Raw genomic sequence first — 18,051 nt, 5'->3', positions numbered from 1 at the left:
TCACACAATATAGTTCTTACAGTCTTTTGTACAGTCCCATGATATATTTTTCATTCCAATAACGTTTCGTCATTAAAAACCATTTTATAAATGTTGCACTATCCTAAGAAAGCTTTTAGCAATTTTGGTCTGATATCTTCTTCAAAATAATATGCACAAGATGAAATTTTGATTCTTTTCTTCCTAAACCTGATTTTGTAAGATTTTCATTAGTCTAGTTACTTTTAAACCTCATATAAATTGTCTCTCAATCGTGAGGGCTTATATATCTTCCGCATAGCTGTGTGAATATCGCACCTACCAGTACGTGTCTGATTATTTTAAATAATATCCGTATGGGTATGTAAATATTTAGGCCACAAAAAATAACTGGTAACTACATCCTCCATTCTCAACAGCTATGTGTTATATACATTTGGCTCTGATGGTACATCTTGTGGAGCTTCATAAAAAATCGCTTAAAACTGTTTCTATATAGAAAGCAGTTATGATCAGGCATTAATTTTATGTTGGTATATGTACCTAGCTAAAAGCACACTTTTAGAAAGTTGAGACTTGAAATATTATATGTTTATGCTCTGTTGAAACTTATACCTACTGCATTAATTTTGAAAAGGAAGTGGTTATACATTTATAATAACTATCTTCTTTCCCAGAGTCGTACTGTAAGCGTTACTTCAAAACATCACGAAGAGTTTAACTTTTTATTGTTAAACTGTATAATATGTGTCTTTAGCTACACATTTACAATAATGCAAAATTAACTCGGTATTATGACTCCTTTGTATACAGAAAAAGCTTAAAGCCTAATTTCATATGAATTTCCACAAAATGTTAACATGTCATAACGTTTTTCAAGCTCAATGATAAACAAAACCTCACTGAAGACAGCACATAACGCATTGAAACATGTATGGCTAAGACAATAATAAGCAAACTGTGTCTTGCTGAAGGCGGAATTTCTCGACAGTGTGTTTCTGATATATATATATTTTCTATCATCCCAAAATGTTTTCTTTTAATGTAATACATACACAGTGTGATATTACAAATTTTATTTTACAGCTAATTTCGTATGGCACTTCATTTATGATCGCAAACTTAACTCCTTTCTACCATTAATTTTATCAGTTGTACCTAACAAGTCAACTTTTATAACCTTTTACTTTCAAGAACCTTAACGATCTGTGCCTTCTACCTCCGAAAAAGACAGGTAACTAGAAAACTAAAAGTTTAGTAGGAGGGCACTGAGTTGGAACACTGCTTTACGCCCAAATACCTTGACGTTACTTTATACAGGGCTCTCGTCAGTCGTCGAATCGCCTTCAATCAGATACGGTCCGGTTCCTGTGATGGTTGACCCATTTAAGACGAGCAACTATACGTACCGTTGTGGGTAATGGCCTTTTGCAAGGGACCCGATTCCAAATATCCACTGCATGTAAATCCATTTCCCATGTTCGATTCGAAACTGGTTGAGATGGACCCGCTTTCCCATCAATATTAAAACCGATTGTGATTGAATCGTCCTTTTTTATAAGGATGTGAACGATAAATCATTTCTCCCAGAAACTTTGGACAGTCCACGTTGGTATAACGACAGATGGAGTAAATTCAAAAAATGGCTCTGAGCACTATGGGACTCAACTGCTGAGGTCATTAGTCCCCTAGAACTTAGAACTAGTTAAACCTAACTAACCTAAGGACATCACAAACATCCATGCCCGAGGCAGGATTCGAACCTACGACCGTAGCGGTCTTGCGGTTCCAGACTGCAGCGCCTTTAATCGCACGGCCACTTCGGCCGGCTGGAGCAAATTCAGTCTCTGGGTGTTGTGGCCATGTCCAAATATGATAATTCCTATCTGCCATTTTGTTATATTTCCACGGTGACCCATATTAATGCGCTAACAGACTGGCACGTATACACCAATTCATTACAATGACTTACGTCAGCCGTAAAAGGTCACATGACCACCTGTTATCAGTTCTACACTATATACAGCTTTCCAGAGCGATCAGTGTGCTTTTTAAGATAGTATTAGTACTTTGTATGATGAGCTTATGTCTGATGCAGATTCTTGACTATAATGCAAAAATTTTGTGTGCGCAGGTCTGTACCGCGCTGTATATTTTTCGAAAGAACGTCGGAATTAAATCAAACATCTTTGCATGTCGGACCTTGTAATACATGGATACAACGACTTCGGCTGTTCATTATGGAATGAATATTAAAACATATGCAGAAGTCTCTTCTGCATTTAATTTATTTACGCAATCAGTTTCGGTGTACCGTTGCACCACCTTCATACCCCTTGACCAACGTAAATTGGAAGAAATCCAATTTCGTGTTGCAGTCGTAACAAAAGCCAGTATTAAATAACCGGTGTCCATAGATCTCTGGCTTACATCAACTGACAGCTCTGTGTCGGTAGATCACTGGTTTACATGACACTGTCTCCTAGTTCGTCAATCGTCAATTGATGACTTGTCGCTTGATGAACAAAATGACAGTGTCGTGTAAATTAGAGATAATTAGACCTAGGTTATTTAATACTGACTCTGGATATGACTGCACACGAGACTGGATTCCTCCCAATTTACGTTGGTCAAGGAGCCTGAAGATGGTGTCATGGAACACCGAAACTGGATACATAAATAAATTAAATGAAAAAGAGACAGCTGCAGGTGTTTTAATTTTCATTTCGAAATCATAGCAAGTGTTTCATACCAACAGGTAATTTAATTATCTGTCTCTTTGATGCAATGATTGCACATAGTGGCATAATGATTGCAGACTTGATAACTCACAAGTCTGGTCTATCAGCGGCCACTGTATGTCCGATGGGTCTGATACGTGATCGCTTCGTACAATTTCTTGCCTCGCGGAGTGGCCGGTTGGTTTGAGGCGCTATGTCACGGACTGCGCGGCCCCTCCCGCTGGAGGTTCGAGTCCTCCCTCGAGCATGGGTGTGTGTGTGTTGTTATTAGCATAAATCAGTTTAAGTTAGTTTAAGTAGGGTGTAAGTCTAGGGACCGATGACGTCAGCAGTTTAGTCCCTTAGAAATTCACATATATTTGAACATTTACAATTTCTTCATTTCCTTTTCGACGCTACCGTAGCTCTCACATTCATTCGGCACTGGACTCCTTAGGCTTTTTGGATTTCTTTAGACGTAAGCTTTCTTTTCTTTGTGTTTCCTGTAATTCCGAGCATATTTAAGAGTCATATGAGACGCACCTTTCATTATTTTGTAATTTGTAATTTAATATCGACTTTCAATTATAACCCGCGTATGATTTACAAACACACTGCGCAAATCAATCAAAGAGTCACTTATTCGAAACCCCATCATTTTTTACCACTGCGAAGCAGAATTTTAAAATTTGGCTGAAAGATGCCAACGAACTTCTTCTGTAATTATGCAGAAGAGTCGAACCCTGCGATTTCACCGTCGGGCTCGACGACGCTTCAAACAGCAGAGTTATCAACACACGCAAAAAAAAAAAAAAAAAAATTCAGAGACTCCGCTGCTCGGAATAGATACAAGAAAGCCTCTGGAGATGGCAGAAAGTGCCGTCAATGAAACCACCTCTGCCCTTTGGGTGTTCATTTGCACACATTTCGTGGTCGCAAACGAATAAAGTTTGCAGTGTGATGTTCTTGACAAACTTTGACATTGCAGACAACCCCCTTCCCCATTTTTCCGCTTCGCTAAGGACATCGTGGAGCTGTAACACCGTTGAACGTTATCTTACCCCTTTAGAGTGTAGCGTGAGAGCAATTTTTGATCTGGTACACAACATGAAACCACTACGGACCGTACAAAACCAGTCGAGAAATTTTAACGTGATCCGAAGCAGCAAAGGGTGTTGTTGTTTTTTCAGCCCTCTTGTAGAGAGATCAGTGTCGCACCACTATGTAGTCACGCCACAGGAGGGTACGAAACAGGAGGACTGAAAAAGCGTAAATACACTTTGCTGTTTCGAATCAGGTTGAATTTTCTTCAAATGGTTTTGAATGGTCCCTAGTGTTTCTGCACTGTGTACGAGAGCAAAAGCTGCGGTCGCGCTACGTTCCATAAGGGTCACATCAGTTTCAAAGGGGTTCTAGCAACATATTGTCCTCAGGGACGGAGTATCTGAAATGTTTCCATAGGCCACCCATAAGAAAACTGCGTGCCTTGAACGCTGGGGATCGCGGCTCTGCTTTCGATCACAGATGGATCAACAGAAGGGATGGGATATGGGTAAGAGAAGAGGGTATGACGACCTTCCCATGGCGTGACATGTCCACGATGTAATTTGGGAAAACTTGTGGTGAAATTTGGCCCCAACGTGACCTCATTAACCCACCTTGCACATCTTGCCTTTTTTCACATGTGCTGACACCTTGCTGTTTGAAGCATCGCCGAGTTCGAGGGTCGCGTTGTAGGTTGCTACGTTTCTTCATTATTACAGAGGAAGATTGTAGGCACATTTCAGCCAAATTTCACACTTCGCAGTGTGGGAAAAAGACGGCGTTTCAAAAAGTAATCCTTCTTTTGCGCAGTGTAGATAGCGGACGTAGCATCGGCAAAACTGACAAGTGGTGCTCGTAACAACAACTATCCATAACAGCAAGTGCGACATACGTAATCGCACGTGAAGCACTGCTAAATGAGGACAGCTTTAGAGAGACGAGGAATTTGAACGTATCGCGACGTGCCTTTTGCAGAGTGGAGATCCCGCGCGCGACGCCGGTGGGCGCTGCGTTCCTGCGTGTGCGCGCGACGGACGCGGACGAGTGCTCGTACAACGCCGAGGTGTACTACGCGCTGGTGTCGCGCAGCCCGCTCGTGGCGCTGCAGCGGCGCGACGGCGCGGGCCTCGTGGCGCTGCAGGCGGCGCTCGAGCCGCGCTACAAGCAGCTCAGCTTCACCGTCCTCGCCTACGACGGCGGCTCACCCCGCCGCAAGTCTTATGCCAAGTGCCACGTCACCATCAAGAACCTCGACGGTGAGTCTTCTAAATGCGAGCTGGTCGACAGTCGTGGCACCGTGTAAACATCGTGAGAAATTACGACAACGTTTAAATAAGCCATTGCTAATCAATAACGGGAGTCAGTAGAACCGAGATATGTGGCACGAGCAACATCATGTGGAACGATATCAAGAGTGTGAGCTGTTCAAAAAAGTACTCTTGCTCATACTGAGCTCACAGCTTATTGGCTATAACGTTAATGATTAATGACAACTACTTCAACTGTATTAACACATATTTGTTGTATCCCGATCAGTTTAGCTCTTTTACAACATCCTCAGGCTGCCTGCAGTTAAACAAAACGATTGAAATAGGTAACTCACACTGGCAACAGTCATAATACACATAACTGAGTTGTGCTAGTACCGTGATATAAAATGTCTGGTTGTCACACATTGTAAGTAGTCTGTTTAGGTTTTTATGTTGGTAACGTCGCATAGCACTCTGTATGAAAATCACTGACAGTGCTGTGTGCAGTCTGTGGCTGGTTTGCATTGTTGGAATATTTACCATTGTAGTGGTGGGCAGTTGGATGTGAAAAGCGCATAGCGTTGCGCAGTTGGAGGTGAGCCGCCAGCAGTGGTGGATGTGGGGAGAGAGATGGCGAAGTTTTGAGAGCGGATGATCTGGACGTGTGTCCATCAGAGACAGTAAATTTGTAAGACTGGATGTCATGAACTGATATATATATATATATATATATATATATATATATATATATATATATATATATATATATATATTATGACTTTTGAACACTATTAAGGGATTGCAGGCGACAGGGATAGTAGTGGTTGTCATTCAGGATACGTTGGATTAAACTTTGTTCTCTATCAGAATCTTTCATTTGCTAACTATGCCTATCAGTAGTTAGTGACTTCAGTAGTTAGAATCTTTTATTTAGCTGGCAGTATTGGCGCTCGCTGTATTGCAGTAGTTCGAGTAACGAAGATTTTTGTGAGGTAAGTGATTCATGAAAGGTATAGGTTATTGTTAGTCAGGGCCATTCTTTTGTAGGGATTATTGAAAGTCAGATTGCGTTGCGCTAAAAATATTGGTTGTCAGTTTAGTGTTGATCAGAATAAGTGAAGAGAGAAATGTCTGAGTACGTTCAGTTCTGTTCAGCTGTTTGAAAATCAAATAACGTAAGAGGTTTTCCAGCACTGTCATTTATAAAAATTTTCTAAGGGGATGTTTCAACATAAAGTTAGAAACAACATCTGGAAACGACGATTATGATCCCACAATCGATACATCACACTCGATTGAAGTCAAGTGGTATATTTATGTATTTGACTCTTTCTGGACCGACTAGTGTACACCGGGACACACGAGAAAAACGCGACCACCCCTCCCCCTGAACAAACTCGTGACGTCATACTAATCGACTTGTCTGCCACACTTCGCTCGGCTCCGTGCAGGTCCCAAGGGAAATCAATATGTAATTGAAGAGTTACCAACTACAGATCTTAAATTTTTCGTCTGTTGTCGTCAGCTTGCTTAAATTTAAAGGCACAGTCAAGGATTATTAAACCCTTTTGAAACAGTTACTCGCTCCCCTCCGGAGACGGCTGCTGGCACTCGTAGTAAGACCTGCAGTGTCACATGTGCATTGCCTGTCTTTCTCGTGGGCCTCGCATCTACACATCATGCCGTGTCGCATGCAGTTATTGCTCGCCATGCTTTCGTCAGGTGACCGGCAGAATGTTTATGTGATCGCCGTTTCCAGATTTTGTCTCCAATGTTACGTGTGACACTCAGATATTTTATATCATGACACCAGCATGACTCGGTGATTTGTTGTAAGACTGTAGGCAGTGTGAGTTGCTTATTTTATTTGTTACGATATGTACCACAGTACTATAGCTTTTAGGCTAATTTCTTGTTTTATTTAACTGCAGTTAATCCGATGATAATATAAGAAAACGAAGCTGGTCGTGGCAAAATAAATGTGTATTAATAGAAATGTGTTTTTCATTAATTATTAACATTAGTTCATAAAAGTTTTGCGTTACCAACATGTATGAGAACTTGTGTGGGTATAGATTTAACGGTGGCAGTTGAACATTAATAACACCGACGAACTATAGGGACGGATTCCTGACTGGAAACGGAGGAATAGCGGTCCTATGAACATGTCTGGAAATGCATCTTTGCCACAGTAGACGGCACTGACGAAAGGCAGTTCCTCTGACCACATACCGTGTGTTCCTTGTGTGCTGCAGGCAGTGTAATCGACGTGTCGTAGTGTAAGAAGCGAAACGGTCCTGTATTCATATTTGGAACAAGCCGAGATCGTGTTTATGTACGGTCAAGCATATGGAAATTGTCGAGACAGGTACCTCACCGACACCAACCATAGCACACAACATTTCAAGCCCTTTTTGGGCGTTTTTGAGGTCATGGGTCCTTTCAGACAGAAGAAATTGAAAGGAGGCGGCGGACTGTGCGAACATGAGATTTAGACGAACGGGTTCTACAGGATACTGAGACGATCCCTAATACGAGCTCCAGGCAAGTGACCCGCCAACCAAGTTTAATCCAACGTATCCTGAATGACAACCACTACTGTCCCTGTCGCCTGCAATCCAATAGAGGCCATTTTGAACATCTATTTTGACGTGGATTTGATGTAGATCAGTACTGTGTTCCGGGACGAGTTGTTGTCGTTGCACACACACCGTCCGTTTCCGGACACATGTTCATAGGACCTCTTTTCTTGTGCCTTTATCAATAAACAGGATACATGACACATCTGGAGTATGCTATCTTAATGTCCATGTATAGGAGTTAACACGATCCTCATAATCGCTCCTTGGCAGCTCTTGATGGAGAGAGATGTGATAGGGATGGAACCTATGTCGATGGAGACTGCGTAGGACACTTTCCTTACTCATGTCACTTACTGGTACTATTGCGGGGGAGCTAAAGAGCGGATCAACTGCAACAGCAGCAAGAACATTAATTTCCCCCTTTTCTGTCATCACACGTTTCCTTCTGTTATATTGTCTACGTGTTACACTACCACTTCTACGTAACTATTTGAAGAAGCTGATAAACAGTTGCCGAGATGGTTGACGTCTGTTGGGATACCTTGCCACATACACCGTACAATAACGAACTGCATTCTTCCTACACGCTCCATACACCATGAGCATGTCGGCCATTTTTGCGTTAGTAAGTCCCATTGTCCACTCACGACCTACTACGTGGACATTCATACGCTAAAAAGTCACAGTGCTCTCAAGGAATACACAATCACAGTGGGAGCAAACATAACAACATCGTACCTAGCAACTATGTTGGTTGAAAGGCACAAACAAGTGGTGGTATCGAAACCTTAGAAAATACCATGTCACGTAAATGACTCGCACTATGATCCTGCAACGAACACCACGGACATCTTGAATTACCCTATTTTAGTTTGTTAATGTCAACAGACATTGTTCTACTTACAAAAGTGTACGTTTGCACAAAAAATACACTTTATAAATATTATTACACTTTGTTTATTGGATAACAATATGAGCCGCTGATTACCAATCCATTCTGTGAAAACCGCACATCAATAGCACTCTCCACTTCCACAATATTTGCGTTGTAAGTTTTAGGTGATTAACCCTGCAGATACACTTATAAAACTAAAGAAGCAGCTTTTCTTTGCAACAAAGTGAAAACAACTGAAAGTTGGGCCCCAATTCTGGATCTGAGTCTAGATACGTAAGTACAATGCTAGTTATAAAACAAATTTTTGGTTATACAAGACGAGTGAGTGCAATCCTCGTTCTTTTCTCTGAATTCTTAAGGGTACAACCATTACACCGACAAACAACAACAAGATTAGATGTGAACCAAGTTCCATTTATTACGAGTAGTTCGCCTAACTATGGGAAAGTTGTAGAACAATGTAAAAAGACTAAGACTAAAAGACATTTATTTTCTCTAATGGCTGATAAGAAAAACAATAGACATTAACAGAGAATAAAGTTCTCTAAAACTCAAATCTTGTTACAAAATGATGCTAGCACTGAAACCAATATGTGTGGAACGCTGTATGGACAAAGAGCAACAAAATCTGCTCATCTGGGCAACTAGTGAAATCGAAGTTAAGATAAAACAAGATGACACAAATCGTAATCAAATTAAGCAAAACAATTACCGTGGCAAAGTAAGCAAGTTACGAGCTGCACAGATTACTAATCGCGCTACTCCAATTGTAACACTTACATTCCCAAACTCTTTTGCACTCAGTGCTGTTGTCAGTGTTACGGATTAGAATATTACTTATTTCGCGAAAAAATGGGAGAACTCTGCAGAAAATATCCGCTCTTGGTGTACAAAATGCACCTTAACAAATATGGGGTTGGTAATGGGATGGAGCAGTGTCCCATCGATTGTTCTGCTTCTTTATGCCAAAATAGTGGCACAGTGCCTTAGTTCAGTTGGTTACACCATATTCTGTAGTGAAAGCAATGGACCTTTCCACGCTGGCTGGGTGGCATCTCGGTGTCTCGTCCTTTGATGTCCCAGCAGAATACGGAATGTATTCTATGGGGATGGCAATGGTGGCACGGCACCCGCTGATCAAGGCTAGAATAGACGCCAGTTTTGCCATAGGAAGCACTAAGCAGGCCAGAGACTTACTTCTGTGAAAACTGCCCAACTTCTAGGGGACCTCCTCCCTTCATAATGAAATTCACTGACTAGCTCTGCTGACAAATAGGCCGTAGAGACAGAATACCTTCGCAGTGAAAAAAACGCAGAGCTTTCCTCCTAGCAAATGTGTACAGTACACTCTAAATAAAATTAACCACAAAATGGCGGCAAAAATGAGTCATTATCACATGGTGATATATGATGATAATGTCACACAACAGCCCAAATAAAGGTAGCCTTTTCGACAGTCTGTAGACAGATTTTACAGCTGGTTTAAGTTCTGTGCCATGCTCCACCGTCACTGGATCCTCCTTCACATACTGCCCACAAGGTGTCGATAATCTGCTGCTCAGTCCTGTCCCACACAAATGTCGGCCCTCCTGAGGTCAACCATTGTCTAAGGACGGCTTCTGCGACGATGGACTGGAAGTTTCAATCATACACAATCGTTTTATGTCAGAAGATGCAGCAGACCACTACATTCAATTGATTACCGCTTTCTGGAAGAGGATACTCGTGAGGCGAACGCGGTGAGCTCGCATATTACTACATTTAAAGACAAACCCGTCACGGAAATCTTGACTGTAGGGCTGGACAGTAGGGTGAAGCATTCTGTCCCGATACTGCACAGCCCTCAAATTACCCTTGACACTGAAGGCAGCGTCCGACATCGTTACATGGTACCAGCCTAAAATATGACAGTCCCACCACAATGCTGAACGTGACGAATTGCATACCCATTATGTGCATAATACATGAACGCCTTCGAACTCTCATACGGCAATCAAAATATTTTTGCTGTCCTTGGTAAAGTGCCATTGATCTAAGTCCCCTTCAGGGTGTTTTCTCGTCACATCCTCGCTCACCATGGTGCTGGGGGGTTTGTACAGCAAGCAGTTCTCTTGCAGTCTCTTCGTGGTACCTACCAGCCTTAATTTGTAGGTAGCGGTTGTAAGCTGACGTATAGGCACGGTTATCTTAGATATTTTATGTCTCTCGCTAGCCGTTGAATGTTTGAATGATAATGTGCCAATTCGGACGATAACTTCCCATTGCTGTCTACTGTTACTGCCGTAATATAACAAGGCTCGCATAGTCTAAGCCTGAAATGGCCTTTAGAGGCATGTTAGCAGAGGGAATAAGGTACAAAAGCCGTATTGCACCCTTCACTGGGTTTGAGACATAGCGCATTGTGCTGAACTGTAATGACAAAGGATGTCTGCTGTTACCACATTACACAGGTATCTTTACGTAGAGATTTCCTGTTTTCAAAAGAGTATTCAGCAAGAGGTTTCCGATACAAAAGAACGTATGCAACTCATGAAGGTGACGTAAAACTTTTTGAGCAGTTTAGTTGTAGGGAAAGAAAATGTCACCCTGACGTTCATCACAAAAAAGTATAATTTATTTACAAAAATTTATTTTGACAAGTTCTTCGTTAGACAGGGAGCCACATCACTCTAAATTGATGGAATAGGCAGGGAGTATTCAGAGAACAGCTGCTCATTCATTTACAGATTTCTTTAGTCGGTGCAAGAGTGTCACAGTAATGATTAGTAGATTTGAGTGGGGTATGCTACAGCACGACATAACAATGGTGGGATTACACTTAAATTCTGAGTGTGCACGTTTCATTAAGAAAAGAAATGAATTCCTTTGTAATACATACATTTATCATGACGACCTAGAAGATATAAGTGTTATACTTGTGGCTCATTCGGAAGCGTTTCGGTAGACGTATGTGAAGAAGATTTCTAAACTAATTACACCTCCTGAAAAAAGGCAAATGTACCTCCTATAAACCATCTCTGTACCTCTGTGCAAGACCGCCGAAACATGATATCACTGTCCACAAGCTATATAACTAGATTTAACAAATATACGGAATTTTACTCACCATAAGATTCTGTAACTGAAGAATTAAAATCGTCTTCCGAATAGCTTTAATATATTATACATCACTTATATATGTAGAAATTAAAATATTTATAAACTCTGGACAATACAGAATCTCATGTCTTACAACAACAAAAACAGTAGAAAATGCCAGAAACTGGTTATGGCTATTTCTATTGCGCCGTCCTTCAAGTGATTGTAAGGTAAATCACTAGATTGATTTTGAGAAAGAAACTTTTATAATGACAAGGCCATTAATGAATGTATGTGTGATGAAGCAGCTGCCAAAATACCAACTTTTTAGGAGATCTCTGCAGGAAGTTCTATAACTAACACTGTAATATAATTCTTCTAACAATCTTCTGCCTCATAATTGCAGATACAGTGTCTCAGGGCACAATGATGACATGGAATTATAATGAAGAACTACTCCTTCCGGATCAGGCCTGTGATTCATGACAGCCTCATAACCGTTCATCCAATAAAAGCAGAATAACAAAATAGTCAAATATTTTGTGAAATGATTTCTCTACAAGAAAGAAATACAATGCGGGGGTAGCCCAGAAAGTAATATACCTCAATTTTTTTCTTCACAATTCTTTATTGAACATAATGAGAATCACACACACGAAAGAATGGTGTTTTATCCACACGTAACCTCCATCTCGTTCTATGGCCTTCCCCCAGCGCGAAACAAGGGCGTGTATGCCCTGCCGGTACGAATCCTTGTCCTGGTGGCGGAGCTAGTGCTTTACTGTGTGAATCATCTCCTCATCGTCCTCAAAATGTCTTCCACAAATCGTATCCTTTAATGGCCCAAACAAGAGGAAGTCTGAGGAGGCTACGTCAGGCTGTAGGTTGGATGGGGCACTGTCCAACCCTGTTTTGCGATGTGTTCAGCAGTCCTCAGACTTGTGTGGTGCCGAGAGTTATCGTGTTGCAGCAAAACATCTTCTGGGTTGCTGTGGCGCTTAAGTCTTCTGAAGTGCGTCTTGAGTTTCATTAATGTGTTGACATATGCCTCTGAATTAATGGTACCGCCTGTTGGCATCATATCAATGAGAATCACACCTTCACAGTCCCAGAACACAATGATCATGACCTTTCCGGTGGAAGCAGTTGCTTTGAATTTTTTCTTCTGTGGAGAGTGGAGATGGAGCCATTCCATCGACTGTCGTTTTGTTCCACGCTCAAAATGGTGCACCCGGGTTTCATTACCAGTCACAATCCAGGACAAGAAGGCTCCCCCTCAGCTTTATAAGGTTGCAACAAATCAAAACAAATGTTTTTTCTGTGCGATTTGTGATCCACCGTTAGACACCGTGGGACCCACCTTGCACACACTTTTCAATATCCAAGAGTGCGGATAATTGCATCCACACTTCCTTTGCTGATTAACAGATGCATCACCAACTGCCAAGTCGTAATGCTTCTATCCTCGCCAATGACAACATCAGCTCGCTGCAACATGTAAGGTGTGACGGCCGCGGATGGCCTCCCCGGCCGCTGCATATCGTGGAGCTCCACCGAACCTCCTTTTGATGACCTCACCCTCCAACCCTCCGTGGCCAGCCACTAACTGTACTTCTGTCGACAGCGGATGCTCCATAGACTTCGCACAAGCGTTTGCGAGTATTCCCCACAGTTTCTTTCTCTGCAGTGACAAATTAAATGACGGCACGTTGCTTGTGACGTACATCACCTACAGACGCCATTTTGAAACTGTCCTGCAGCTACGTTATCCGTCGGAAGTGACGGAAACTTAGCACGTTTCACTCACGAGACTTCAAATAATACATACGTAACGTTTCGCATTCATAGGATTGTTTTCGGCGGAGAAAAAAAATGCGATGCGTTACTTTTTGGGCGATCGTAGATTAGAGAAACATCTGACGCGCCTTTGAATTATGTTCAAAATCATATACATCAACTGAGATGCTCATGCGTTAGTGACGTAAGGATATCCCTATATGAAGTGCTATCAGTTGCTCTAGTAGTCTTCAAAATTCTAAGATTCTATGTTAAACAGTCAGATTTAATTTCTCAATTGGCATCTCATTTGTTGTGCATAATTTCGAGAAATAATCATAGGCGCTTCAAATGATTCTGTAATCTATTTTACTTCTTACTTTTAGACAATTCATACTATTTATTTATTTCAGTTTTTTTATATTTTGAAATTTTGTTCAGAAAGCGTTAAATATAATATATTTAAATATCAATCCGTGTTCTGTTATTATTAAAAGTTTATAGATGAAGAGAAAGCAGAGAAGTTTTAGTTTACGTTGTGATTTGATAGTTTTTGACACTTCTTTTAAATTGCTGGAAGTAGATGTTCGTGCAACATTTCAATTTTCCCTCTAATCACTAATTACGTTTTTTTCTAAATTAACTTGATTACTTTTAAGCAGTTAAATATTTTTTTGCAAGACTAGGCTTCACGCAGGTCAGTTTGATACTCCATTTGCCCATCTATTACTCCCTTTGTCGTAACGAACGGAAAAAAATCCATTGTGTAACTTTCCCTCAAATAACTAATTAAGTTTTTCTTAAGTACCCGGACTAATTTCAAACCAAGATTTTTCTTTGCAGAACTTGACTTCATACTGCTGAAACTGATTTCCTATTTCTCCATTTTCCAATCTCCATTTGGCTATGAAAATCGGACAAAAATCAATTTTGTAATTTCAAAGGAGTCCTTTTTCCCTGCGCTCAAACACTTGACCGAAACGGTACATGGTAGTATAAAGTTGATCGTAAGGTCAGATTAAAACTACAAACTGTGGCAGTGTAAATATAAGCAATAAAACATCATGAAATAACAGATACCTAATTATTGCAAAAAACATCTTTTCAGGAGGGTGAGGATTCGGTGAAAACTACTGAAGTTGTCGAAATGAAGCTACGTGGACATACTGCTACGTGGCTTACAACATCAACACCGAGCAAGGTGGCGCAGTGGTTAGCACACTGAACTCCAATTCAGGAGGACGACGGTTCAAACTCGTGTCAGACCATCCCTAATTCGGGTTTTCCGTGATTTCCCTAAATCGCTTCAAGCAAATACCGGGAAGGTTCTTTTGAAAGACCGTGGCCGATTTCCTTCCCCATCCTTCCCTAATCCGAGCTTGTGCCCCGTCTCTAATGACTTCACTGTCGACGGAACGTTGAACACTAATCTCCTCCTCCGCTTTCTCCTACAACGTACAAAGACTGTCAAAATCGGTGAAGCACCCAGAAGGGGATGAGGAAACGTAATGAAATACCATAGGCTCAGGTAGTGTCATGTTATATCAGCGATTACTAAATCGAGTCAAATTTACAAAAACTTAGCAGTATAAGTCCACTTATCTGAATGAGGTTCACCGCTCTAGCCTGGATGCATGCACTGGTTCGATTTGGAAGAGTATCATAGCACTCCGACTTCAGGCCACAAGTGGCTCACGGGGACCATCCGACCGCCGTGCAATCCTCAGCTGAGGATGCCGATTGGAGGGGCGTGTGGTCAGCACACCGCTCTCCCGGTCGTTATGATGGTTTTCTTTGACCGGAGCCGCTACTATTCGGTCGAGTAGCTCCTCAATTGGCATCACGAGGCTGAGTGCATCCCGAAAAATGGCAACAGCGCAGGGCGGCACGGATGCTCACCCATCCAAGTGCCGGCCACGCCCGACAGCGTTTAACTTCGGTGATCTGGCGGGAACCGGTGTATCCACTGCGGCAAGGCCGTTGCCGGGAAGAGTACCATAAATCCGTTGTATCATCACCTGAGGCAAGTTGCACCACATCTGTTATAATTGCTCCTTGATATCCTCGATACTGACACTGGGGAACTGGTCCCATACATGTTCTAGCGGGGACAGATCTAGGGATCTTGCTGGCTGTAGAAGTACCTCAAGCTCACACAGACGTTTCACAGAGATACCTTCCATTGCGGGTGAGCATTGTCTCATTGATAACTGGCGTTGTAATACTATAGTACTTGGGGTAACACAAGAGGACGCGGGACGTCTGTGACTTACCGTTATGTCTTCAGAGTTCCCTCAAACATCACCAGCCGTGACCTCAAGACATCCGATAGCTCCTCACAACATGACGCCAGGAGCAACAACATTGTGCCTCTCCAAAACATTGTAAGAATGGGAATTTTCCCCAGATCGCCGCCATACTCAATGACGATGGTCATCCGGGTAGCATCAAAGGGCGATTTATCGCTGAACACAATGCCACGTTATTCATCTGAAATCCTTTCTTCTTGGTTCATGGCACCACTCAAAACTCAGCAGTTTGTTTTGTGGTTTTAACGGCAGGCTGCCCATGGGATGGTAATTGCCAAGTCCAGCTGGCGCTAGTACTGTTGCGAGATGTCTCAGAGTATTGCACCGAATTCACTAGATATTCTCTGATGTCAGGCACAGGTATGAATGTGTTACGATGTGATTGCTGCACAAGATGGCAATCCTCCCTTTTTGTGATCAGAACTGGTCGACCAGAACCTTAAGAGTGAGTATGCCTGCCCTCACGTCCTCATGCAGTCCATTATCGACCAACTGTCACTTCCGAATGCCCCACAAATCTGGATAGTGTACGATTCGACAAACCAACCAAATGGAGACCCACAGAGAGGTCCCTTAACTGCGTCAGGCGCTGCTAACGCTATGTCACACCAATACAGGGCACATCCCTGTTCCTCACTGAGATCACTCAACATCTGACGTTGTTCATGCCTTTCATATACCCTATCAGTGCTGATATCAACACTAATGCACTCTGACGGCCGTTCTGCCTGCCAGAGAGTATCGCAATTTACATAGTAGTCCATGGTGTGTACGTGTACGAGGTTACATTGACATCCGAAAACGTATTCTGGCTGCTTCACTTTTTTTGCCAGACAATGTATTTCAACGGTCTCATGTATGTAAACGCTACCTTTATAATTAGTTAAACATTTAAGGGAATAACCCTATGAACATATAGATTACAAGTATACAGATATAAAATATGGAAGTTAGGACATACAGATTTTCCCTGTTTATTATCATACTTTACTATGGGATGATTTTCTCGAGGGTATTGCCGACTGATGATATTTGAGATATTTCCGATGCATTAAATCTTAGAGAAATCAGCAGGTCAGGAAAGACGTTTGGAAAATTCCTTGCAACATGTAGTTGAAAATTATTCATTGAGGGAATGAGATCGATTTGGATTCTATAATTTCCCCTATGTCGTACTCGCTATAACGAAGGCCTTAGCACGTCATCCTTTATTGTGGTATCAAGCTGAATAATGCAACATATAATGCGGCGCTCGGCTTTTCAGCGTGTCACAAGCAAATAACATTAGGGTGCAAACTGCTGTCATGTAGCAATGGAGATTAGTTGCCTATCCGCACACCTCTGTCAACGTAACTGCAGGCTATCATAAAGTGAAATCATGGGTACCTTCTACGAAGAAACACGTGTACTCTATCCACGACGTGGACCGTTGTTATCATGTGAGGAGGAGACGGTGACTTTGTATTGGCAGTACAAGTTCGCAAAACACATAGTTATCTTCTGCGCACATCTTCCTTACGCGCAAGCATGCCCGAAGGAACAGTTACTTTTGCGACTACAACAGTCAAGAAATACGGGAATCGTATTCGCAGCTGCGAATTGAAGCACTTTCGGCTCTATGTTAGAATGACGAGAGTGTAAATTTGTGCTAGACCGAGACTCGATTCTGAATTTCCCGCTCCGGCTATCTACGCACGAGTCACGATCAGACCCAGACTTCCGTATGTCGTCGTCCTTGTATCACAACCTGCACTCGTACGTTACGTATATCACCATCGAGGAAAGAGCACGGCTATTTCGTATTTATTCGCCAATACCAGGCCCACGACTCGCAATGAGTATGTCCTTGCTGTACAGGAATGTGTGTAACGTAGGAGTGCTGGCTGTGACACAAGGACGACTACATATGGAAGTCAGGGTCTAGTTGTGATTCTTGCACGGATAGCCCAAGCGGTTAAGGCGACCGCTCACGTAAAGCGGGAAATCCAAGTTCGTGTCGCGGTCTGGCACATTATCGTCGTTCTAATATACAGCCGAAGGAAGTTCATACACGCAACTGCGAATACATTTCCACATCCTCTGAGACCGACAATTCACCATCGGTGGAACTCCGTAGCTAATTCATGCATACAGCGGTTATACAGAGATATGCAGGGAACTCTAGTCTGCCCCTACATATAGGTGCCCCATTTATCTTGACCGCCAAAATAAATGTTTATCCAGAAGCAAAATACGTAAATGGATCATGCAAATGTTCAGCTATCAGGGGGACATTAACCAACATGATAACCTTTCTTACAGCTTTGTTTGTTACGAATATATGAATAACACTACGTCTGTTTTAAATAGTACCCTACATTTTTATTCGGCAATAGATTTTCTTTCCTCAAGACCTGAAAAACGTACAACAGCGTATCA

General features: G+C 42.1%; 1 protein-coding gene across 1 annotated transcript in view; it reads left to right on the top strand.

The window, feature by feature from the left end:
- Positions 1-18,051, top strand: part of LOC126470807 (uncharacterized) — a 495,505-nt gene that overhangs the window by 53,549 nt on the left and 423,905 nt on the right. Inside the window, exons 4-5 of the mRNA XM_050098819.1 lie at positions 4,719-4,839; positions 4,885-4,999. Of these exons, the coding sequence (XP_049954776.1) occupies positions 4,719-4,839; positions 4,885-4,999 (236 nt within the window). The remainder of the gene's footprint in view (positions 1-4,718; positions 4,840-4,884; positions 5,000-18,051) is intronic.

The sequence above is a fragment of the Schistocerca serialis genome, chromosome 3 (genome assembly GCF_023864345.2).
Source record: "Schistocerca serialis cubense isolate TAMUIC-IGC-003099 chromosome 3, iqSchSeri2.2, whole genome shotgun sequence".
Lineage (NCBI taxonomy): Eukaryota > Metazoa > Arthropoda > Insecta > Orthoptera > Acrididae > Schistocerca > Schistocerca serialis.
Note: the sequence above shows the minus strand (reverse complement) of the source record. Positions and strands in the feature narration are given on the sequence as shown.